General features: G+C 42.8%; 1 protein-coding gene across 1 annotated transcript in view; it reads right to left on the reverse strand.

The window, feature by feature from the left end:
- The window catches only part of xylb (xylulokinase homolog (H. influenzae)), a 195,252-nt gene that overhangs the window by 129,094 nt on the left and 40,474 nt on the right, over positions 1-25,684 (reverse strand). Inside the window, exons 8-10 of the mRNA XM_033639227.2 lie at positions 18,720-18,792; positions 12,085-12,203; positions 11,115-11,196 (exon numbers count right to left, since the gene is read on the reverse strand). Of these exons, the coding sequence (XP_033495118.1) occupies positions 11,115-11,196; positions 12,085-12,203; positions 18,720-18,792 (274 nt within the window). The remainder of the gene's footprint in view (positions 1-11,114; positions 11,197-12,084; positions 12,204-18,719; positions 18,793-25,684) is intronic.

Genomic DNA, 25,684 nt, shown 5'->3' on the forward strand with positions numbered 1-25,684 from the left:
AGAACAACCTGTCTCTGTACATCAAAAAAAAAGAACTCATCATAGACTTTAGGAAAAACAGAGATGACCCTGTCCCTCTCTTCATCGGAGGAGAGAGTATGGAGACTGTCACCTCCTTCAAGTTCCTGGGCACCCACATCTCAGCTGATCTCTCCTGGACCACCAACATCACAGCTATGGTGAAAAAGGTGCAGCAGCGGCTGTACTTCTTGAGAGTTCTCAAGAAAAACAACTTGGAGAAGAGGCTGCTGCTGGCCTTCTACCGCTCCTCTGTGGAGAGCATCCTCACATACTGTCTTTGTGTGTGGTATGCTGGCTCCAGGCAGCTGACAGGAAAACCCTCCAAATAGTGTTCAACTCAGCACAAAAAATCATTGGTTGCCCTCTGCCCACGCTGGATGACATATCCAAATCCCGCTGTCACAACAGGATCACATCCACAACAACAGACCCCTCACATCCAGCCCATCACCTGTTTGAACTGATGCCCTCCAGGTAGCGCTACAGGTCAATTAAATCACACACCTCCAGACCAGGGGTCGCATTAACCGGATATTCTTGGTCATTGACTGTTTTTTTACAACGACTGGAAAATCTGAAGGCCGTCGGTCATTTTGACCGGTTGCAATTACCACCCCTGCCCACTTGGCGGTGGAGTGCACAGTCAGTGGTTTAAGTGGCTGCCAATTTCCACACTGCAGAGAAAAGGTCATTCATCTGCTTCATGTAACGTTGTTGACATAACGCCCTGGACACACCGGACGCGGAACCGAGGCACGGCGCCCAGCAGCGGAGGCAGTTTTCAGTCAGCGCCCATGTTAACCTATCTGACTGTCCACACAGGCCACTGAGCAGAGTGGAGCACCTGCGGAGTAGAGGCAGCGCTTCAGTTCAGCGTCTGGTCTATTTTTCACAGGAGCCGCGAGCGCTTCTGTCAAGCTGGATAGAGCGGATCGTGCCAAACAGGAAGTCGGACACAGAAAAGACGAGAGAATCTGGCCAATTTCCAAAATAAAATAACAACAGCACGCACTGAGGAACGTGAGGAGAACAAACGAACACATGAAAACTAAATGTCTTTGAATATCTTTATTATCATTTAAAAACGAAAATTAAAATGACCGGTAAAAACAGATTATGACCGGATTTTTATGACCCTGTCGGTCAAAATGACCGGCGACGAAACCTCCAGGTGTGTTTGTGTAACATCAGCCAACCTCGACAAACTGGAGAGGAGCAAAAATTAAGCGAACACGGTCAGGAATTATCAATGATCATCTGATGAGGTACTGATGAGGATGAGGGAGAGAGGAAGCTGAATCTGGTCATGCCAACATCCAGGTTAGCCAACGTTTCATCGGCCGAACTGGACGAAGTTACACAGTTGCAGATCAATGTAAATACAAAGTAGCTTGTGAGTCCCTGGCGTGTGTGCCGCGTTGCCTGGCAACAGACTGGGGGTACTGTTTTTTTTTTTTTTTTTTTTTTTCCACGGAGCTACATAACATACTTAAATAATTTATTTCATCACCTTTTGTTAACATTTCTTTACTCAGCATTGTTGTTTAAGCTGTTGTTGAACTGTTGTATAAAAGCAATATCACATGAGAGCGAGTGATGTTGTACTGTATATTGTCACGGCTGTAATCCGTCTGTGCAGTGCGACGCACAGCCTAGGAAACAGAAATACTGCAAAATAATAGTAATAACGCGACTAAACATTATAATGTTATTTCGTCTCGTCTCGTTTTGGTCAACGAAAATGAAGAGACATTTTAGCAGAGGTTTTATTTTGTAAACCACATTCAGTCTCGTTTTTATTCGTCAACAATATTGCATTATATATTCAATTGTAGTTATCATCACATGACTACCATTGACGAAAGCAACACTAAATGACAATAAAGTCTATTCTATTCTATTCTATTCTACCACAGTTTCATCGCAGTCTCCCTGAAGTCTCACCACAGTCTCATCGCAGTGTCGCCACAGTCTCATTGCAGTCTCAGCTCAGTCTCACCACAGTCTCACCACATTCTCATCGTAGTCTCACCACAGCCTTATTACAGTCTCACCACAATCACCAGTCACCAATCTCATCACAGTCTCACCACAGTCTAATCAAAGTCACCACAGTCTCATCATAGTCTCATCGCAGTCTCATCAAAGTCTCACCAGTTTCATTGCAGTCTCACCACAGTCTCACCAGTCTCATCACAGTCTCACCACAGTCTCATTGCAGTTTCACCAGTCTCACCACAGTTGGCACACTTGGCAGTAGCTGAAAGGAAGTTTGACAGTGTGTGAGGGTCCTTCTTCCTGACGAGGTACCTGGGACCAAATATGAACAGTGGAAAAGAAAAACCCTCCCCCAGACCTTCAAACCAACCCCTCAACAGCTGAAACACATCCACCAACCTTGGAAACTGAACAAAAATATGTGTTAAAGTTTCACACTGTGAACAGAAAAGACAAGCCTCCCCATGATCTGGATCCATGCGTGCTATGTTTCTGTTCGTGGCTGTCACCCCATGCACAACCCTCCACTTGAGGTCAGTTGACCGTTTTTCAACTGGTGATTTATAAAGGGACTGCCAGCAGCCCTTCGAGGAGGAGCCTGGGCCAAAAAATTCAATCCATCTCTATGCAACCTTGGCTTGCAAAGACTGCAAATGCCTGACCTTCACGCACAGGATGTAAACAGCCTTGGTCCCAAGGTCTTCAAACTTACTGAGCTGTGGGGTTGTAAATGAAAGGATCCTGCCCTCCACCTCATGCCACTCCCAAACACTGGGAGAGACAACCAGGTGTGGGAAGCTAAAATCCACATCCTCCACCCACTGGCCAGATAGTGTCCTGTCTTCTGTCATGAAAGATCTTAGGCACCCATGCCTGCACTGCATGGACCTCTGTAATGAGCCTGTCCAGCAGCCTGGGTCTGATGTTGTGCACTACAGCAGAGTCCTGCCAGGAATCAGCAGATGCCCCAGTTTTACAAATCCGACCTCTGTCAACGAAGATTGTGCACTAGCTGAAGAGAGGGTTCTGGCCTGAATGAAAGTGTTGTGAAACAGTGGTTCCTTTTGGTAGCCACTAACCAGCCGTGGCAGCAGGATCCCTGGAAACCTTCAGGATTCTCCAGGCCCCCAACACAGAACAGAGAAAGACTGGTAAATACAGCACAGGGGCCTGAATCCAGTGCTGCCCTGACCAGAAGAAGTCCACTTTAGACCGCTGGAAAGCCTTGAGGTGACCAAGTTGTTAGCAACCAAAACTCGACCACTATATGACAGCTGGGGAAGCAACCATTTCCAGCTAGACAGCTTAGCACACACTTTCTCCATCATGCCCTCCCAATTCTGCCTTTGATACGCCTCTGTCCCAAAGAACACACCCAACACCTTCATCCCTCTTTCCCCCCAGGCAGATGGGGCACTGCCTTACCTGTCCATCTACCCACCTTTAAGGCCTCACTTTTATCCCAGTTTACTTTGGCCAAGGAGGCCCTGATACATAACCAGACTGTCCTGAAGAGCTATGACATCCCTTTGATCCCCGAAAAACACATTTAAATCATCTAGATACTGTCAAAGCTTGGTTGTGGTGTGCCCCTGACAAAGCAAACCCACTGAGTTGGCTTCTCAGCCTGCACAGCAGAGGTTCAAAAGCCAGACAGTACAACTGCCCTAAAATGGGGCAGCCCTGCCTTACACCCCTCTGCCCCACCCAAGAAACAAAGTTATAACCAAACAAAAAAGCTTTGAGCATGGAGAACAATAGCTATGGTCCACCCTGTCAAAAGTTTTTCCTGATCAAGAGATATGATGCCAGTGTCTAGATGATACAAATTACACAGGTCTAACAGACCATGAAACAGGAAAAGGTCCATTATTGTTCTGCCTGGTACACAATAGGATTGGTCCATATGAACAAGTATGCTGAGATAGTCTTGTAGCCTGTTTGAGCACTTTGTAGTCTGTATACAAAAGGGCCACAGATTTCCAGTTCTTAAGTAGCGCTAAGTCTCCTTTCTTGGGAAGCAGGGAGACAAATGCCCTCCTAATAGAGGTGGGCATCACCCCTGCACGAAAGCACTCCAAGAGCAGCTCATGCAGGTCAGGACCAACCAAGCTCCAGAAATACTTGTAGAAGTCAGTGGTGAGTCCATCTATCCCCGGAGCTTGACCTGAAGTGGTCTGCCCCACAGCTGTGGTCAGCTCCTCAAAGCTCAGTTCTCAAAGCTCAGTTCTCTGCCCAGGTCAGCCCTTTCCTCTGGACTGAGCTGAGGGAGCCCCTCCAGCAGCTCTGCAACACTGGTGGGATCGCACCCCTCTGCCCTGAAAAGGGAAGAGTGGAAAGAAACAGCATGGCTCCTCATCTCATCGGGCTCTGTTGTCACCCTGCCTCCAGGGAGCTGTAGGTATGTCATCAGCTTGCTCCTTGCAGCAGACTTCTCCATACTGAAGAAGAAAGCACTTGGAGTGTCCATGTCTTAAATATTGAGGAAGTGGGACTGAACAAGAGCTCCTTTCACCCTCTCCTGCATGAAAGTACTGAGCTCTAGTTTTTTCTCCTTCAGCAGGGCATACATATCAGAGCCCGAGCTGCTGGCCATGGCACCTTCAGCGTTCTTTATGCTGTTCTCCAGCTCCTGAACTGCTGCTTTGACCCTTGTTGTGGAGTGTGATGGAAACTGCTGGCAGAAGATGTGTATCTGAGCCTTGCCTACCTCTCACCACTGCCTCAGTAAATCAAAATTGCCATTTTTACCTTGCAAGCAGGACCAAAAATCAGCAAAACCCTGGCAGAATACACCGTTCTGTAAGAGCTTGTTGTTAAAATGCCAGTAAGACTTAACTTCCTGTGCCAAAGAAATGATTAACTCAGCAGTAATGAGATTTTTGGGGAGTTTTTCCTTATCCGCTGCGAGGGTCCTAAGGACAGAGGGATGTCGTATGCTGTAAAGTCCTCTGAGGCAAATTGTGGTTTGTGATATTGGGCTTTATAAATAAAATTGATTGATTGATTGAAGTTCTAGCACCAGTCACAGTGTAAGGTGTAATGAGAAGCAATAGAAACCATATGTGTAGCAGCTGCAGACAATGACAGGCTGACACAAGACAATTGCCAAGACTGATGCACAAGAATCAATACATGCAAACACAAATATTCAAATACATTGAAACATATAAGAACATCAAAATTATTAAGCTGAAAAGAGGCTTTTAAGTCACTGGATATAACTCTACTAGGGACTAAAAGAACCCCAGAAAAATAGTCTGAACCTATTACAAAGAATCTACACCAATATCAATACTAAAAGTATAGAGTTAGAAAAAGTTTAAAAATGATTACAGGGCTCTGCAAATCAATTGTATAATACTGAGTAGCCTTAATAGTGAAGGGGACAGTAAACTGATTAATTAAGGTGAAAAAAAAGTCTGTGAAAAAGAGAGACATTTATATTCAAAAGGGGGAAAACAGGGGCCTCAAGGATTAGTAGAACCTCTGTAAAATGTATAAAGACACAGAATATAACTATATTCAGTTTACTGTCCCCTCCTTTCCTTAGTAGGAAAACTTGTAGAACATGTCTACATACAGTAAGTTACTCAATCATACCCTTAAAGTTTGATTCAAATTGACTCATAGGGGGCCCTACACATTCAAAAAGTTGATATCTCATAATCAGCCAGAGATGTTTGTACGAAATATGGTTTACATCATCTAGGGTCATGTCTCAGTTGATGCACAAATTTTGAAAATGATTGCTTAAAGGGGGCATGGTTTATTATTAAATCAAAATTTCAAGACATTTCATTACATATTTTAAAAAATCATACTAAATCACCAGTGTGTCCTACAGAGCTAAAACTTTTCAAGCACATCCACTGTGACAAAACGTTTCTGGACTGCAAATTATAGTCAATTCAGAATTCCATCACTCTATATTCTTAAGAATATACATCTGCTGTATATCGCCAAAAGTATTCATCTAAATGCAACTACCATTGACAGAGACATTCTTTGGATACTAGATGTCACATATTTATTTGGTGTTCAGATCGGTTCAACGGTTAGCTCACAGTGATATTCATTATCTTGTTGTAATTTGTACTGTATGCACATACATACATACATTTTCTATTTCATCTAATTTCTAACCAAATATCACCAAAATACTTGACAATATACCTGAAATCAGCAGAAAAATGTACGATTTTTCTCAGAATTTTATCACCAACGCTTTAACTATTATTGATATCTCATAGTTTTTTGAAAATATTGACCAATGAACTTCAAAAGGGGCTTGGCTCAACACATGAATATACCTAACTTCACAACCTTTGGGCCAATCATCACAGAACTTGCAAGCTATAGGCCCGTTTGCACTGAAGAAGTTCCTGGTACTATTTGGGGGGCAGGAACTACTACAGGAACGTCCTCTCACTCGGCCCTCTCAACTGCCGTGTCTCCACTTTTACAGGAACCTTCCTCCTATACTCCGCTCTCTCAGTGGAGACACGGCGGTTGAGAGGGCCGAGTGAGAGGACGTTCCTGTAGTAGTTCCTGCCCCCCAAATAGTAGGAGGAAGGTTCCTGTAAAGTTACCGGGCTCTGGATGTGACGTAATCGTTGCGCGACCATTTTGACCGGGGCGACGCAGCGTTAGCTGTTAGCTGTTAGCCCTTAGCGTTGTCTGTAATACTCAGTAACTCAATAAACGGTCTATGAAAAAAAAAATAATTTCCAGCGGATGTCTTAGTTACAACATGATTGAGCTAACTGGAGTAGTTTCATGTCGTATCCGACAACGGGAGGCTTTTAACAGATGACGTCCTGATGTTAGCTTTGCTGCTGTTGTGAGCTGTTCCTGTCAGCTGCAGCCACAGATGCTTTCTAGATATCGTGATTTCCCAAAACTGAATAAATACCACACACAGCAACACAAAACTGCTTTGCTAGCTCAATCATGTAACTAAGATATCTGCTGGAAAAAATATTTCTTTCTCGGACCATTTATTGGGGTTACTGAAGCTATAGGCCCGTTTCCACCGCAGGAACTTCGGGGTAATTTTACGGGGCCGGGGGCGTTGGTGCGTGTCTCCACCGCAGGAACCACCCCCGAAGGACAGAGTTCCATAATTTTTACAGGGGCTAAACAAGTCCCTGCCTCGGAGTAGGTACTCAGAATGGCCCCAAAAGACTCCCGGCTGGGGCTTGGGGATTACTTGGTGCTGATTGGATATACTCAAGGAGGGATGTGACGACAACAGAAAGCAACAAAATAGCCGGCATTTTTAAAACTCAGCAGACAAGGATTAGCTCGTTCATATAGCTTCCTCCGCCATGTAAAAAAAACTCACTAAATGGCCCGTGAAAAAAATATTCTTTCCAGCGGATATCTTAGTTACAACATGATTGAGCTAGCAAAGCAGTTTTGTGTTACTATGTGTGGTATTTATTCAGTTTTGTGAATTCACGATGTCTAGAAAGCATCTGTGGCTGCAGCTGACAGGGACAGCTAACAGCAGGCTAATATCAGGACGTCATCTGTTAAAAGCCTCCCGTTGTCGGATACAACATGAAACTACTCCAGTTAGCTCAATCATTTTGTAACTAAGACATCCGCTGGAAAAAATATTTTTTTTCACGGGCCATTTAGTGAGTTATTACAGACACCGCTAAGGGCTATCAGCTAACGGCGTCCCTACGTCGCCCCGGTAAATGGTCGCGCAACGATTACGTCACATCCAGAGCCCGTAACTTTACAGGAACCCTCCTCGTACTCCGCTCTCTCAGTGGAGACATGGCGGTTGAGAGGGCCAAACGAGAGGACGTTCCTGTAGTAGTTCCTGCCCCCAAATAGTACCAGGAACTTCTTCAGTGGAAACGGGCCTTATGAACAAGCTAACCCTTGTCTGCTGAGTTTTAAAAATGCCGGCTATTTTGCCGCTTTCTGTTGACGTCACATCCCGTCTTGAGTATATCCAATCAGCACCAAGTTATCCTCAAGCCCCAGCCAGGAGTTTTTCGGGGCCGTTCTGAGTACCTACTCCAAGGCAGGGACTTGTTTAGCCCCTGCAAAAGTTCCGGAACTCTGTCCTTCGGGGGTGGGTTCCTGCGGTGGAGACACGCACCAATGGCCCCAGCCCCGTAAAATTACCCCAAAGTTCCTGTGGTGGAAATGGGCCTAATGTCTTCAGAGGTACCAGGAACATATTCTGAAAGTTTCATTTAAATTGATCACTAGGGGGCACCACAAATGCAAAAAATTGACATGCAATCACACAAATCAGATTACAAATCAGGAAATGATTGTCCAATCATTACAAATCTTGCAGGGTATGTTAAATAACAATGATGAACCACATGTGTAAAATCATTTTGAAATCTGTCGACGGGGGGCGCCACAAGTTCCAAACAAGTGCAATGGTCTTTCTCAAAGTTTGGCCATAAATCAGTGAGGGTTTGTTTAAACATCAACACACTCCTGGTAGAGATTTGGACAAAATGTACAGAAAGGTAAAATCATCAAGTTTTGAAAAAGTATTGCAATTTAATTTTGTCTTTAATGTTATTATCTTATATGTATTATTTTTGCAATATGATTATCTTATATAATGTTATTACTATCCTAAAACATTCTCCAGGTCTGTGTACCAAAAAGCTATGATAACGTTGATGAAACCATGTCATCCGATACTTCATGGAGTATTCATTCAGGCTCCTACACAGACACACGGGACGCAAGTTGACAAACCCCCTCCTCACCATGCTGGCTGTGTTTACAACGTAGGACTGTTGGGGCGGGTGTAAATCGAAACAAACCAATCACGTCTTGTCCTTTGACAACTGACAAGTGGCTCAACCTCACACACCTCATCCCTCTCCTCGTAACACTGCGCCGCTAACAGCTGTTAGCCGCTGTTAGCGGCCAGCGTCACTACTACCCCGGCACTACTGCAGCATAACAAAGTCCCACTCTTTGAGCATAATGCAGGATCATGTATTATGCAGCATCACGGGAGACGGAATCCTCATCGCCAAGAAGACGTAAAAGGGAGTCAAAAAGGCAACGTGACCGGCGATTGCATTACCATTCTCCTTCAGCAGCTCTCTCCACCTGGGAAAGGCTACCCCGATGTGGACCCTCATTTTTTTAATTCACCGGTCACGCTGCCTTTTCTATTCCCATTTGTGCTTTCTTGGCGACAAGGATTCCGTCTCCCATGATGCTGCCTATGCATGATCCTGCATTATGCTCAAAGAGTGGGACTTTGTTTCAAATTTGCCAGGGTAGTAGTGAAGCGCCTCTTGCTCCTCTCCTTCAGCTCCTCAGTCACGCAGCGCTGGCCTGGCTCTCAACGAAAACGCCGAAGGCGGGGCTGTATGTCCCTTGCTGGCGGATGTATTCTCAAGATGGCGAAACAGTATGGAACCCCACAGACGACTTACCCGCACAATGTACAAGCAAATCCAAAATTCTCCTTTTACGAGAATAAGTCAGATTATTGGTGGAGGTAATAGTACACCAGTGATGACATATTTATGAATGCAGACATCAATTTTTGCCAATAAACAACTGAAAATGTTACACAATGTCCCTTTAAGAAATACAACCACAGCCTTATTCATTCAAGGAGCAAAAAGAAGCTTGTCACGCCCGGCTTGTTCTCCTAGAGCAGACAAAACCCCCTTCAGCATCACACTGGGCTCTGGCAGGACTATGCGTATCTCATGCCGGTTAGATGGGGGCGGCATCTCGAAGGACGCCATTCCTCCATCAAACAACCAGCAACACCGGCAACACAATCACCAACCAGCCAAGAAAAGAAAAATATCAAAATTTACCTGATCATGCAGGGGTGAAGTCGGAAAGGAAGGAGAAACCCCCAGAAGTACCACCAGAAACAATTCAAAACTCCGTGCCAGACACTCACTCACTCTCACACACCAGACACTCTCATCACCACCAACTCCCAGTATGCAGTGCCAGTGCAGTGCAGTGAGAGAGAGAGAGAAGAAAGAAATAAAGAGAGAGAGAGAGAGAGAGAGACAGACAGAGAGAGAGAGAGAGAGAGAGAGAGGGAAAGAAAGCAAGGTATCCCTTTAAGGTCATGTCTTTAGGGATATCTGTGGGAGTTTGAGGGTTATTGCGAGTTCACACAAATGAGACAGATGCAAGGTCACAGTGACCTTGGATTTTTGACTATCAAAATTGAATGAGTTCAGTCTTGAATCCAAGTTGGACGTTTTGTGCCAAACTTGAAGAAATTTGCTTAAAACCTTATTAACATTTCACGATCATGACAATGAGATAGATGCAATGTCACAATGACGTCGACCTTTGACTACCAAAATATAATCAGTTAATTCAAGTCCATGTGGATGTTTGTGCCAAATTCTAGGAAATTCCTTGAAGACTTTTGTAAAATATCACATGATCTTAAGACGGAAATAACACTTTTAAATGGTTTTCTTCACTGTTTGGTTCAAAAATTAAATGTATTTGAACATTAGACCCGGTGGACTGGCAGCCATCTTGGATTTAACCTCTCACGGTCCTCAGAGGTCAAAAATGACTTACCTGGATATTTGACAATAAAACTATGTGCTAATTATGTAAGCAATTTCGTTCTATTTACATTAAATGCATATTTATTATAATATGAGAGCTTTTCCACTGAACTAAAAGGAAATTAAGTTATGAATCATAATGATAGTAATATAGAAATAGATACATACAGATACTGTTGGCAGAATCAGGTCTTTAAGTGTCCAAAAAGTGTCATCTATTGTTATACTGCTGATTCACGATTTAAAATAGGCAATATGTTGTTCTCTATGAGGGGAATACATAATATACACTTTTCATTCATGTGTTGGGAAGGTTAAAAAGCCACAAGAGGGCAGAACCACATGATGACCTTTATCAGAGACAGTTAACGTGGTGAGGAATAGGTTCTGTGTACAGATTTAGAATGAAGAGATTTGATGACCTGCTGCAAGAAGCTGGATGTCACAAAGAGGCCTACGGGAAAACTTTACACATAAGCAACTGTTCAGACTTAATTATTTCTGAAGTCCTGGCTGTGGTTCTTTATATTTCACCTGGGTTGTCTCCAGTGAAAGCCACCACCCTGCAGCTCTCAGAGAAACCATATCGATGCACAAAGTAGGAGGACACGGGACCCTGCAACAACAAGAGGGAGCAGTCAAAGTTTGTCTCAGCCCAATAGTTATCAACCTCTTTCATGTCAAGGACCAATAAAATGATACACATTAGGTCATGAATAAGATTTCACTTCAAAGGCCTCCATCTGATAAGATTTTGGTCGATAGATGTGATTAAGACTGTAGTTGAGGAGATAATTGGAGAAGAAGTGGAACCTCTGATTAGAATACTCTTATGACTCCTACTCACATTGGACTCCCTTCTATAGTGAACTAAAGACTGAAAATAAGCTTCTTCCCATTCATGTTGGGGACCCCCTGGAACTCCCTCAAGGACTCCAGGGGTCCCCGGACCCAAGATTGAAAACCACTGTCTCAGCCGACTTCCAGTCCAGTCTACAGAGGAAAATGTTGGTATTGCACATTTCTACAAACCGCAGATACATTACATTTGTCCATTTCATATGTCTCATATCAAAGTTTCTAAAGTGACGTAGTACAGATTACATGTTTGTACACGTAATCATGCGTGACACCTTGGGGAAATGCCTGCTGAACTGTAGATCACCGTGAAAGTTCAACAAACAAACAACAACAACAGTTGTTTTTAGCGGACCACTGGCAGCATTTCAAGCGGTGATTGTGGCACCAAAACTGGGTGTTTTAAACCAAAATATGATCTTTTCTATCCATAATCATGTGTTTTATGTGCCTAAACATAACCACACATTTAACAGAGCTTTTACATATTATTGAACAAATGTAACATAATAACATGTAGAAATGCATACATCTACTCTGATGACTGGGTTGTCACTTTATCGTAAATATTTTTTAAACTTTATCACTGAGGTCAACATCACATGCAAACAGTCAAACCACACCAGTATGGATGGCCCACTCTCACCAGTATAGATGTGGAGGGCAGCGGAGCTCCCAGCAGTCGGTCCAGATGAGGAGCGGTGGCTTCCAGGCAGATCTCAGACCAGTTTCTGGTCCTGATGTCCAACAGATTCATCCCTGAACCTGAAGTCAGGGAACCCATCATTTCATCAGTCTGTCAGCTGGTGAACAAAATGATCACTTAGCTGAGGTCAGGTAAGATTACTGGGAACAGCAGATTCCATTTTTTTGGCTCTTGACACAACATGCTCTCACTCCCAACTCGTCAAATATTGCTGTTTGGTCTGTGGACTTCTAACGTCTACATGTGACGTATTAGGTATCCTGAGTCTGTCTGCTGTTGACGGTCCAGGACGAAGTGTCAATTTATGACTGTTAAATCCATTGTCTTTTCTGAATACACTTCTGTTTTCACAAGAAATGTACAGTTTCTGCATGTTAGATGCATACATTCTTTTTCAAAATAAACTCACAACGTCAGTAAAACACCTTGTATTTACGTTCATTTCCTTGTGCAACAAAAGCACATGGTTTGGTTTAGAAAAAAACATCATGGTTTGGTTCAATATGCACACAGAGAGCAAACAGTGGGTTCCTGGGTCAAAGTCAGGTGTGTGTTGGACCCATCTACCGCCCCTCCCACCCATCCTACAGGGACTTTGCAGCTCCTTATATTTCCTTGTTATCCAGAGGCATTTCAAACTGACGCTGCATAGTATATCATACCCCCACAAAAGGATGCTTTTCATTGTCGTCTGACATCAAAATCACTGACCGAGTGGCGGTATTTCACAACTTCAGAATGAGAACGGGTTGCATGACGCATTAAAGTGAAGTAATTGAGACAATGGAGGACTTAATGTGAAGTTTGATTTAAAGAAAAGACAAAAATCCCCACGTGCACAGCTCCATTCAGGAACATTAGCATTAGCTCCAGAGAGCAGCAGGTTTAATTGCCCTCCTGAGAAGAACTGTTTCTGGTTTGAGCTACAAGTGAAATTAAGGTTTACTTTGTGTTTTACTGTCCTGTCTATGAGAACATAAGGCACCTGTTTTCAGTGAAATGACATCAATTCATGTTGATTTATTTTGGCTGGATGAAAAACTAACATGAGTTGCACTGATTTATTTTGGCTGGATGAAAAACTAACATGAGTTGTGCTCCAGGGAGGAAACCTTTGTTGCAGCAGATTTTATTTGCCAAGCTTGGGAGTGAAGGCAGAATTTTTTGTTTAAGACTGAGCTGTAAAATAATCTTGTCATGAGATGTGTGACCACTGCAGCTGTGCTTTTGGCATCCTGTAAACCCATTAGGGGTTTGGGAACTTTGTGTGCATGACACAAAAATAAAGGAAATCAATCCATAAAAATCTACTTGCAACCAAAGAGCTATTTTTAATTTTCAGATTGTTTCATTTTGGTAAGCTTCAATATGAAGTATTTTACAAGAAAAACATGCAAACTAGAATTACCACCTGGCAGCTGTAAGCCTCTGCAGACCGATTAAGTGGCAGTTACCAAACCCCTTTTCAAATAACTGGCTCGCTGGCTAGTTGAAAAGTTGTCTACTTCCACTTTATACAGGCACGTCAACTATTAACCCAAGGTTAAAGGACAACTTCGGTATTTTTCAACCTGGGCCCTATTTCCCCACGTGTATGTGTGCGTATGATTCATGGGTACAACTCGTACTAAAACTGGTTCAATATTGAGGGAGGCGGATGCGTCCCGTATAAGTTTGCGCATTAAAAGTGCTTTTTTTCACCACTGACCGGTTCAGATCGCCAGTGCTATGAGTGCTATGAGTGGAGTCAGCTGTCAGTCAGTGTTGGAGCAGAGAGGGGGAGGGCTGCCCCGCTTGGTACTGTAAGTGAGTATGTGTGTATGAAGTGTGTGTTTTTTCGCCACTGACTGGTTCAGATCGCCAGTGCTATCTCTGTAAATAGCATACTAGCCTTTCCCTTACCTCTGGGCTGTGTGATGTCACGAGCTTTGCTCCACTGTGTCTGTAGCTCTCTCTACTCGTGGGGCAGCTGTTTTCTTGAGGAAGAGGTGTTTCGGGATTGGATGTCTTCTCTTCTTCGGCTGGCAGTAGTCATCTTGGGAGAAGTGAGCACTGCAGACCCGATGGTCTGCAAGGTGCAGTGTCTGGACAGGAGTGTTAGCATCCATTTGTAGCACAACTAGCCACAACTTCAGCATCTCGCTGTCCGACAAAGACAGCCTGTGAAAGCTGTACGGGGTGTCGCGCGACATCCTGTTCTTGCGTTCGGGAAAAAGGCCCATTTATTTGAGCACTCCAAAAACTTCGGTAACACTCCAGCACGTAAAAGACTCCGTCCCAAACTCTGACTCTTCTAGCGTAACATACACACTTCATACACACATACTCACTTACAGTACCCAGCGGGGCAGCCCTCCCCCTCTCTGCTCCAACACTCACTGACAGCTGACTCCACTCATTCACACTCACCACTGCCCCAGGGCCGCTACAATATGCTATCTACAGAGATAGCACTGGCGATCTGAACTGGTCAGTGGCGAAAAAAAGCACCGTTACCGTTTTAGCTACCCAAAACGGTACCCATGAATCATACGCACACAAACACATGGGGAAATAGAGCCCAGGTTGAAAAATACCAAAGTTATCCAATACCTTATTATTAGCCTGCTGTATCTCACCCATACAATACTGTAAAGTGATTGGCTTAATTAAAAACTGATTGACAGCTGGTTCAGGTGGCATAATCGTGAAATTAGTTTTTGACTGATAGAGGATTGTAAGCCTCTGACTGTCCAAATTAAGAAATGATTAGCAGATGCCACGCTCTCCCAAAGTCTGCAGAGACACAACATTGGTATGAATCACGCTGTCGGTCATAGCAGGAAGATCATGTGATATGATTGAAAACTCCAGCATTGCTACTGGTGCCTCTTTCCCACCAACATGGAAGCTGCTCTGTTCCGGTTCCTGCACCTACATTTTAACCATTCAGAGCATTTTGACCAAAAATAAACTGGTTCAGAACCCAGAAAGCTGGTTCTCAGCTGGAAACAAAAAACAGAGGGTTTTCCTTGACCTAAAGTGTAAACTGTGACAACATCAGTGGGCATCTCTTATATTACAGGCTGGAAATGGTGGAGAAGGCAACAATGGAGAAGTCAAGTAAGAAATCATCAAAAAGCATGTGGTGATCTCATTAATAGGTCCATGCTTGTTTTTCAAGTAAAAACAAATATCTGTCAAAACAAAACAAAAGTTCACAGTGCATTGTCCAACACCCTCCATTGATGACACATATCAATTATAATAGGCGGTGGGCCGAAGCCGCGTATCTGCATTAGTTTTACAAAGTAATGATCCCCGTGCAGGGATAACCTGGATTTGTAAAATTGTGAAGATTATTTTATTCTTCATCAGATCCGGGTTGTTGCCACTCGATATTCTTGCACATTTTTCCACAATTATAATTTAAAGTTTGTTTAATATTCAGGCAATCGCTGCAGTCTACTATAACAGTTTGACCAATAGAACGCTAAGATTTTGAGGGAGGGCCGTCGTTAGTGGATTTAGCTACACTGAGCACAGCTGTTCAACGGAGGAATCGGCAGATGGACATGACGGAGACAAGTAAGTAATGTTATTATATTATTAAAAACATGTTTGCAACTTGATTGTCTTGTACAGTATTGAGTTCAAACGCATGACTTGCAACTTGTGTTTTGTACAGTATTGAGTTCAAACGTATTGTGACGTTTTGCAAGTGTAAAAGTGCAAAAAGCGCTCACTAGCAGCTTCACGCACTTTACGGGTAAAGTGAAGTTGAAGTGGCTTGCATCTTATTTCTCATTGGGTTACGTTAGGTCTCTTAAGTCCTTGTGGTAGAAATAACCGGGATTGTTGCACGTTTATTAGAATATCTGCTGACCAACATCGCTGAGTCTCATAAACCAAGCAAACACGCTATGATGATGTGTAAACAATGTTGTCATTTAATCAGTTTCCTCACATAACCTCCATGGAAACAGCAAAAGAGAGCTAACAGCTAAACGAAAAAAAGTAAGGTTTTTGGAAAGTGATTGAATTGATTGTAAATCACGTGTAGCATTAGAGAGTTTGTAACAAAGAAACAAAACATAACATACATTATATAGAAAGCTACATCATTTTTTCCCCTCCTGCAGGAGTCATCACACACACTTTCTGTGTTCTCACTTTTCCTTTTTGACAGGTACCGTGTGTAGTCTCTGAAACAGAAGAAGTGGTATCATGCCTCACCAGCCACTAGGTCCCTGTCACGAATGTGTAGAAGCAGACTCTCATCCTGTCTTTCTTCAGCAGCAAGAAGGAACTTCCCTGCAGTGAGTGTTTCACACTGAGAAAGTTTTTCTTTTATTCTCTTCCGGCTGTGTGCTTCATATCTGTATTTTTCATGTTTGCAAATCAAACATTGTATTGGAGCAAGTGTGGTGCTCTCTCAGACGTGTGGAAGTCACTTGTGTGTGATCTTAGAGCCGTGTCTTTGCCGGAGTTTCCTCACCATCCTCTGTCTCTGTTGCTACTTCTAGCACTAAAAGACTAACAGAAGACATCCACAGATTCAGGCTTCACCTTGGTTTGAGGCTGTGCACCATTCTTATTCCCCTACATCACTGGGTCGTGACATCACAATTATTGTATGTGAAGACACATACTTTATTCATATATGTAGTGCTTGTTAAAGCAACACTCTGTAACTTTGACCACTACCCATGGCTTCAAAAAACTAAACTATGCATGTTAATATGTCACATAAAACAGCAATTTTAGTAAAACCGGGTCATAATTTATGGAGAAAATGTCCTCTGGTTTTCCCTCTGATGTCCTATGACTGCTCTGTCTGTCTGCAGCCTTTTATTTAGCAGAGCTGTCCCCAACTACCCACTGCTGCAGCTGCAGCTTCAGTCTGCAGGCAGCCTACATGTTGCTTTCAGGAACCTCTGTGAATCACAGAGGTGAGGCCAAGCAGTCTAGGACATCGGAGGGGAAACCAGAGGACATTTTCTCCATAAAATATGACCCGGTTTTACTAAAATTGCTGTTTTGTGTGACGCATAAACGTGCATGGTTAAGTTTCAGTTTTCGAAGCCGCGTGTCGCAGCCAAAGTTACATACTGTTGCTTTAATAGATAACTACAATCACGTCATACATGTCGGATCCCGGACGTAGCTGTCTGCTCTGTTTTGAAGATTTGAAGTTCAAGATCCACATTTACAGTTTCATACTGCATGTTTGATACCAACCTTCTGTTCCATTTTCCTTTTGAATTAAAGCTTCCTTTTCTCTTGTCTTCTGGGCTCATTTTATTTATTTATTTTTTAAAGATATTTTTTGGGGCATTTTTAGCCTTTATTTGATAGGACAGACAAGTGTGAAAGGGGGAGAGAGAGAGGGAGTGACATGCATCAAAGGGCCACAGGCTGGAGTCGAGCCCGGGCCGCTGCGGCAGCAGCCTTGTACATGGGGCACCTGCTCTACCACTAAGCCACCAATGCCCCAAGGCTCATTTTATTTTTGTTATATTAGTAAAATGGATGCAGCAGTCCCTGTGATAGCCAGCATTAGCTGGTATAGCATATTCAGCAGGTTCCTGGCTGTGAAAGTGAAATCTCCGCACTGCCTCTTCAGCTATAAGACTCTCTTCAGTGATCACTCAAACAGTGATTTAATAAATTTTTGCCATCCTGTGTCTGTAAAAGGAGCGATTGGTCCATCTTCCTGAATTATATGCATACAGCACTCCATTTCTTATGCTAATGTAATGCGAGCAAATAAATAAAAAAATAGCAACAAAGTTTAATCTAGTGGCGGGAGGAGGGTCGTTTTTATGACGTTTCATCATTTTGACAGATAAATGACAGGTGAAGTTCCCAAGCAAGATAACAGACCTCAAATTTGTGAAATCAGATATGTTTATTTTGCATAAAGGTCACAGAGAAAATATACATGGTACCTACACAGACTGTTTAAAGAAAAGTCTGTAACGTGTAAAGACCACGTTATGTATTTAAGACATAAAAGAGACTTATTAGGCTATATATGTACGGCTCTACATGCAGCGCCATTTTTCCAAGGTTTTTTTTCTTTTTTCCAAGCATCCCATTGGATGATAACTACAATCACGTCATACATGTCGGATCCCGGACGTAGCTGTCTGCTCTGTTTGCCGGAAAAAAGGTAACGTGATAAAGTTACCGATCTACAAAAATGTGCAAGAAGTACCGGTGGCAACAATTTTCTTTTGATTTATCGAAAACTTAAGAAGTTGTCAACAAAAATCTGGGTCCTCCCCCGATAGGGATCATTTAAGTACAAGGAATCGCGGCTTCGGCCCACCGCCTATAAAGGTTTCGCTCAAAACTGGTGGAAACGCAGGCTGGTTCACTGAATAGCACCAAGGGTCCAGGAGATATGAACGGAACCAGTTCAAGAACCAGAGCTCATTTGGTGGAAAAGGGGTATGGACGGACACTGGTGATCACACAGGACCCTTCAATTTATCATGTGACCCCTTCGAAGGGTCTCAGCCCCTAGGTTGAAAACCTAAATAAAATTATAAAATAATAACTGGCTGAATGAACACTTCATGGTACTGTACCGTCACTGTAGTCGATGGCAGCGTAACCACCGCGGAAGAGAGAGGCTGCAAAGCTGCTGACCAATGAGATCCTCTGAAAACACACACACACACACACACACACACACACACACACACACAAACATGTGTTTTCAGTGTGTGACACAGGCAAGTAAAATAGTTGGCAGGCCACAAAAGCCGTTGACCCAACTCTTTACTGAAAGGATGAGAAAGAAAGCAAGGAATATCTTGGCAGATAGTTCTCACCCTCTCTTTGGCCAGTTTGAACTCTTGAGCTCTGGGAGGCGCTATAGAGTCCCTCTGGCAACCAAAAATGTATTTAAGAAGTCCTTCATCCCGAGTTCCATCAGTATCCTTATCTCATCCAAGTGATTGATGAGTTTTAAACTACAGACAGACAATGTGCTGATTTAATGTGTTAAGTGTTTGTAATGACTCTATCTGCCTGTTTTACTGACTGTCTGCTTTTACCACCCATGGTGGACAACAAAGATACAGTATATTCTATTCGATTCTAAACTGAATCATTGTGACTAACAGTACATGGAAGCTGAGCAATATACTGCTGTGGACAGGCCGCACCAAATGTATTTTAACCACCTTAAAAAATGTCCACCAAAAAAAAAAAAATATATCAGTTTAATTGTACATAATAATTGGTCTATTTTCTCCACTTTACCTTACACACTAACTGATGGAGACAGCGGTGGCTTCTACCTGGAGGTTACTGTAAACAAACCCTGTGATTTGGTCTGTACTTCACCCACAAAATGACCATTTGTAAATCATTAGTCACGCTGTGCTCCCTTGAATTCTCGAAGAAAGCTTTGTTTTTCTCGCATGTCTTTACTGATTGATTGGGAACTACATATAACAACATTGAAACTAGATCAAAACATGTGTTTACAAACTCTCACACAACTCGTGCAGTATAGTCCAAGTCTCATTTATTCAGTTGGATGATCAGCACTTCATAAACAGACAGCCATCCCTGACAGGGAACTGAACTCAAAGTGAAACTTATCTATGCTCTCTTTAAGGCTAGACTCCACTGGCAACTAGAATTACTGCCCTGTGATTGTATGCCTCCACACACCAGTAAAGTTTCTCTTACAGTTTACATCCATGTCTGTGAAAACACTGATGCTTCATACATAGAAGATCTATACAATGAGCACAGTTTCAAGGTGGACACCCAAAATTAGTGTCACCTATTCAGTATCTGACCAAATGTCTCCCCTTCTGTTCCTGAGATATGATGTTTTAGAATGGCCAGAAAAGTTTTTTGTGCAGAACATTATGATGTCACAGTGAAGCTGACCTTTGACCTTTTGGATAAAAAATGTCATCACTTCATTATTGTATCCTTTCTACGGAAGCGTATTGCTGCCACCGGAGGAAAAAAAAAAACGGCTCAGCATCACGTAATTACATGAAAGGTTTATTGTTCTAACAATATCTTTTTTCACGTTATAACGTGAAACTATCACGTTATAACGTGAAAGTATCACGTTATTTCAAGATATGACATTTTCACGTTATAACATGAAATTGAAATTATGTTATTCCGTGATAAGATGTTTTCACGTTATAACGTGATAAGATGTTTTCACAATATAACGTGATAAGATGTTTTCACGTTATAACGTGATAAGATGTTTTCACGATATAACGTGATAAGATGTTTTCACGTTATAACGTGATAAGATGTTTTCACGTTATAACGTTAAAGTGTGGTTTTACGTTATTTCAAGATAAGATTCACATCATTCTAGCTAACTAGCCTGGTAAGAAGCTACACGCTGACTATGAGGGAGAAAAACACACATGAAACTTACTATGGGTTGGGGAACTGCAATAGGCTACATACTTCCATGGGAAATACGGGCTAGAGTGATGCACCATCAAAGTGATTTATTAGTTCTCATCTATTAAAGGTAGAGTCTGGAGTTTTGTTCGTTGCAGTTTGTAAACAAAACATTCAAACTGGGCCCCTCTTCTCGGGCTCAACTGTATAGCACCCTGCCCCAGACAGCAGCAACAGCAGTTGTCAGGACCGTAAAGGAAAGGAAATACAGTCCGAGTGAAGCGCTGGAGCGATGGGCCGGTACCCGGCCGTCGCCGGCAACGGGAGCCTCCAGCGTTTTGTTGTAACGGGCAGGAGGGCTGTTGTGGTGAGCTGGGAAGCGGGTGTTAGCGGCAGATGCTAATCACTACCGCTAGCCGAAGTTAGTATCGAGCTAGCTCACCACAACGGCCCTCATACTCGTTACCAGTCGAGGTTTTAGTTGTCGGTGACGGCCGGGTATCCGCTCGCGGCTCAAGCACTTCACTCGGACTGTATTTCTTTTACTTTGCGGTTCTGCTACTGTGAGAGAGACGTACTAGCACTCGCTAATATCCAGGACAGCTAGCGGGGCTAGTAGCCCTCCTACTCTGCTGTACGTAGCTTCACCTGAGCTCTGTCATCAACACATTAATACACACATTAAAACTGCTGTTGCTGCTGTCTGGGGCAGGATGCTACACAGCTGAGCCCGAGAAGAGGGGCCCAGTTTGAATGTTTTGTTTACAAACTGCAACGAACAAAACTCCAGACTCTACCTTTAATAGATGAGAACTAATAAATCACTTTGATGGTGCATCACTCTAGCCCGTATTTCCCATGGAAGTATGTAGCCTATTGCAGTTCCCCAACCCATGGCAAGTTCCATCTGTGTTTTTCTCCCTCATAGTCAGCGTGTAGCTTCTTACCAGGCTAGTTAGCTAGAATGATGTGAATCTTATCTTGAAATAACGTAAAACCACACTTTAACATTATAACGTGAAAACATCTTATCACGTTATAACGTGAAGACATCTTATCACGGAATAACGTGATAATTTCATGTTATAACGTGAAAATGTCATATCTTGAAATAACGTGATACTTCCACGTTATAACGTGATAGTTTCACGTTATAACGTGAAAAAAGATATTGTTAAAACGTGAAAAGATATTGTTAGAACAATAAACCTTTCACGTAATTACGTGATGCTGAGCCGTTTGTTTTTTTCCTTCGGTGGCAAGAATACGCTTCCATACCTTTCAGACATTTGTGTTAAGTTTTTATCATAATTGGCGTATGAATTCTTGAGTTATGGCCATACATATTTTGTGAGGTCAAACTGACCTTGACCTTTGACCACAAAATTCTGATCAGTTTATTCTTCAGTCCAAGTAGATGTTTGTGTCAAATTTAAATAAAGTCTCTTAAGGTGTTCTAGAAAACTGCATTCACAAATGTGACAGACAAGGTCACAGTGACCTTGACCTTTGACCATCAAAATCTAATCAGCTCATCATTGAGTCCAAGTGAACATTTATTCACTGAAGGTATTCTTGAGATACCTCTTTCACAAGAATGAGACAGATGAGGTCACACAGACCTTGACATTTGACCAATGATCACAAAAAACTAATCAGATCATCATGGACATTTGTGCCAAATTTGAAAAAATTCCTTTGGGCCATTCTTGATATATCGGGCCCTATTTATATGGTCTAAAACGCAAAGCGCCAGGCATGCGGCGCATGGGCGTGTCCCAGTCACTTTTTAGTTAGACAGCGCATTTTCAGACTGTGCGCCATGGCGGAGAGTCTAAAAGGGTTGGACTTACTCTGTGAATTAGTCATGGGTGTGTCACCTCTCATTCCCTTTAAAAGTGGCACGATTGGAGCGCACGGCGGAGAGCTAGTTAGATGGCGGACCTACCAACTGGAAAGAGTGAGCGCTTTGACAGCTGAGGAGACGATAAATGTATTTCTATATCGACTGTCCCATCACATCTGATGTCAGGTCAATGGGGATTGGCACCGTTTGGCATGCGTAATGGAAACCCAACCTGATTTGATTAACACAGCTGCAAACTAATAAGTTCATATCCCTCTCAGCAAACCACAAACAGCCACAGCATCAGATAGGGAGTATATATTCAGCATCTGTCATCTTAGAAAAGTCAAAAGAAAAGAAACGCGCAGGAGAAACGCTGTCAACAAATTATAAGTTATTCAATTTTATTTTAACCCGGGAGGTTAGAGAGCCCAGCTTCCTCTCCAGCATCCTGAACTCCCCGCCTGAAGGTGCAGGAAGGGCTGGTCCCATGGCTGCACCCGGGCCATCTGGTCTGGCTGCGTGCGGGCTGCAGAGCTTCCCCCGGGTGCCCCCGGCTGTGCGGCGGGCTGTGCGGCCGCTGTGCATCCTCCTCCTCCTCCTCCTCCTGACAAGATGATCTTCAGTTTTACGTTCTAAAAGCTTTTTTTTTAAATATATATTTGTACGTGGCCATAAGTTTACGTTTTTAGTTCACAGAAGCTGGTTATTGTTGTGTTTATGTCAAAATAAAGTTTAGCAAACGTTTTCACATCTTTGATTTTGTGATTTACATGAATGAATGATCACAATTCATTTGGGAAAGACAAGTTCATTTTACAGGCTATGCATCATCAGCCCGTGGAGGTCTGCTCGCAGTTCCGTATATTCGGATACTGCTGGACCTCCCGGATTATGATGATTATTATTACTGCATTTAGATCGTTCTGATTAATGACTGACCATTAAGACGTGTTTCTGATAAATATTTTAATGTGCACAATAATAACCTTTCATATTGTAATCATATTTAGGGCCCGAGCAGGTCACAGACCTGCGAGGTCCCTATTGTTTTTCGAATGATTATAATTAGGGCCCGAGCAGGTCACAGACCTGCGAGGTCCCTATTGTTTGTCTCCCGATTATTTATTTATTTATTTTTTTTCTTCCGCCCATACGATCGCATTTTTCACTGCCTGAACATACCCCAAAACTCACCAAACTTGGAATAAAAGTCACACCTGGTGAAAAATTTTATAATCTATTGTCGTCCAGAATTTCCACCACTAGGTGGCGCTATTATTAAGTAAAGTGCGTTTTGGCTCATAACTCCCATATACTTTGTCGCACATTCAGAAACCTGATATCCACGCATTCAGTGAATTGTGCTGAATCTTGTGGTATAGGCCACGCCCATTTCCGCCTACCGTTTTTTTTTTTTTTTTCGCAAAATGTCGCAAACATACTTTTTCGAACTCCTCCCAGGCAATTTCACTGATTGGCATGAAACTTTGCACACAGCATCTGTGGACCCTCCTGACAAAAAGTTATTAAAAAAATTTCGATATTCCAAACAATACTCAAGTTATTAAATAGCAACTTCCTGCAGATTTCGTTCTAAACGGGAAGTGCTGCATATCTCCACATTGGTGTATCCGAATGACATGAAACTCAGTTTACCACTTCCCCATGAGCCCCTGAGGCTCTGTGCAAAATTTCAGGTGATGACCACAAGGTGGCGCTCTTTAAATTGAAGTATTTTATATCTCAACATCGGTTGGGCGGATTAACACAAAACTTGGTATAATTATTGTCAATGCCCTCCTGAGGATATCTGACGAAGGACTTACCGATCCGCCACTAGGTGGCGCTCTGGTGGCCGTCTAATTTAATATTTGGCACTGTGCCAACAGCATAACACTCATGGAAATAAAATTGATAGGGATGGTATAGACTGGTCCCTGTAATTCACACACCAAAAATGACCAGCAGGTGGCGCTATTTTCAATGCAAAAGCGTTTTTGGCTAATAACTCCCACATAATATGTCGCACATTGTTAAACCTTCTATTTACGTGTTCTCTGAATTCCGCTGAATTGTGTGGTGTAAGCCACGCCCACTTTTGCATTAACTTTCCATTCACTAAATCGCAATAAATGAAAAACATACTTTTTCGAACTCCTCCTAGGCGATTTGACCGATTTGCACCAAACTTTGCATGTAGCATCTGTGGACCCTTCTGACAAAAAGTTATTAAAAGAATTTTGATCGTCCAAAAAACGGCCAAAATATAAAACAACAAATTCCTGCACATTGTTTTCAAAACAGACAGTCTTTCATATCTTGACCAAATACAGTCCGATTACCACAACACTTTTGCTAATTGTGTTCCATGGCCCGATGAGGGTTTGTGCAAAATTCGGTGCAAATCGGCCAATAGGTGGCGCTCTGGTGGCAGTCTAATTAGTGTGAATGGAAGTAAATTGGAAAATCTTCAAATCCTCTTCAAAACTCATCGACTTTCAACCTCTTCTTGTCCCTCATACTTTGAGCTAGAGACACCATGTCAACTTTCAAAGAGTCAGAAGACCTTGAACTATTGGGCATGTATTCAGCTTCTACTTTTTGGAAAAATACATACGTGGGTTGGGTGCCTACCTGTATACTGGAAATGTAAGTAAGAGATAACGTTTATTTTTTAATTTATTACAGCTGACAAGACATCTAGGTGCACGCCCCCCGACGGCAGCATGCCCCGACGTGTGTGGACTGCGAGGGCCCGTTCATTGCTGCTTGCAGCTTTAATTTGATTTGTTATCTTTTGCATATGTGTGGCTGCTCCGTGTGTGTCTGAGCAGAGTGCACACGCGTTGTGCACCCGCCTAGAGATGCATATTACTAACTTGTTTAAAGCAGCTGTTGCAGAACTTTTCGTTTTTGTTGATTATAGCACCCCTTTGGTCGAAGCAGTATGACACCCACAGCCTGGTGTCGTAAAATCTCGACTGCAACCGGCAATTACCGCATGCATTTGTTTTGGAGAGCCAGAGGATTAACTAATGTCAGGTCAGTCCAAGTAATTAGTGGAAACAGCAAAATTACTCAGTAAATTCTCCTGTCGTCTTTCTGTTCTGATCTAATCTGTTGTGTATTTTGAGCTACTAAGGCTACCGTAGTAGTGTGAGCCTCAAGTTATTCTGGGTTATGTAGTAACCGTTGTTGTGCTACTGAAAACAATGAGAAGCAGCCGTATACGTTCGGTGTAAGGATGAATAAACAGTTAACAAGTCATCTGCTGAGTCCGCATTATTATGTGAAAAGAATACTCCGACG

This window comes from Epinephelus lanceolatus, chromosome 20 (assembly GCF_041903045.1).
Source record: "Epinephelus lanceolatus isolate andai-2023 chromosome 20, ASM4190304v1, whole genome shotgun sequence".
In the NCBI taxonomy this organism is placed as follows: domain Eukaryota; kingdom Metazoa; phylum Chordata; class Actinopteri; order Perciformes; family Serranidae; genus Epinephelus; species Epinephelus lanceolatus.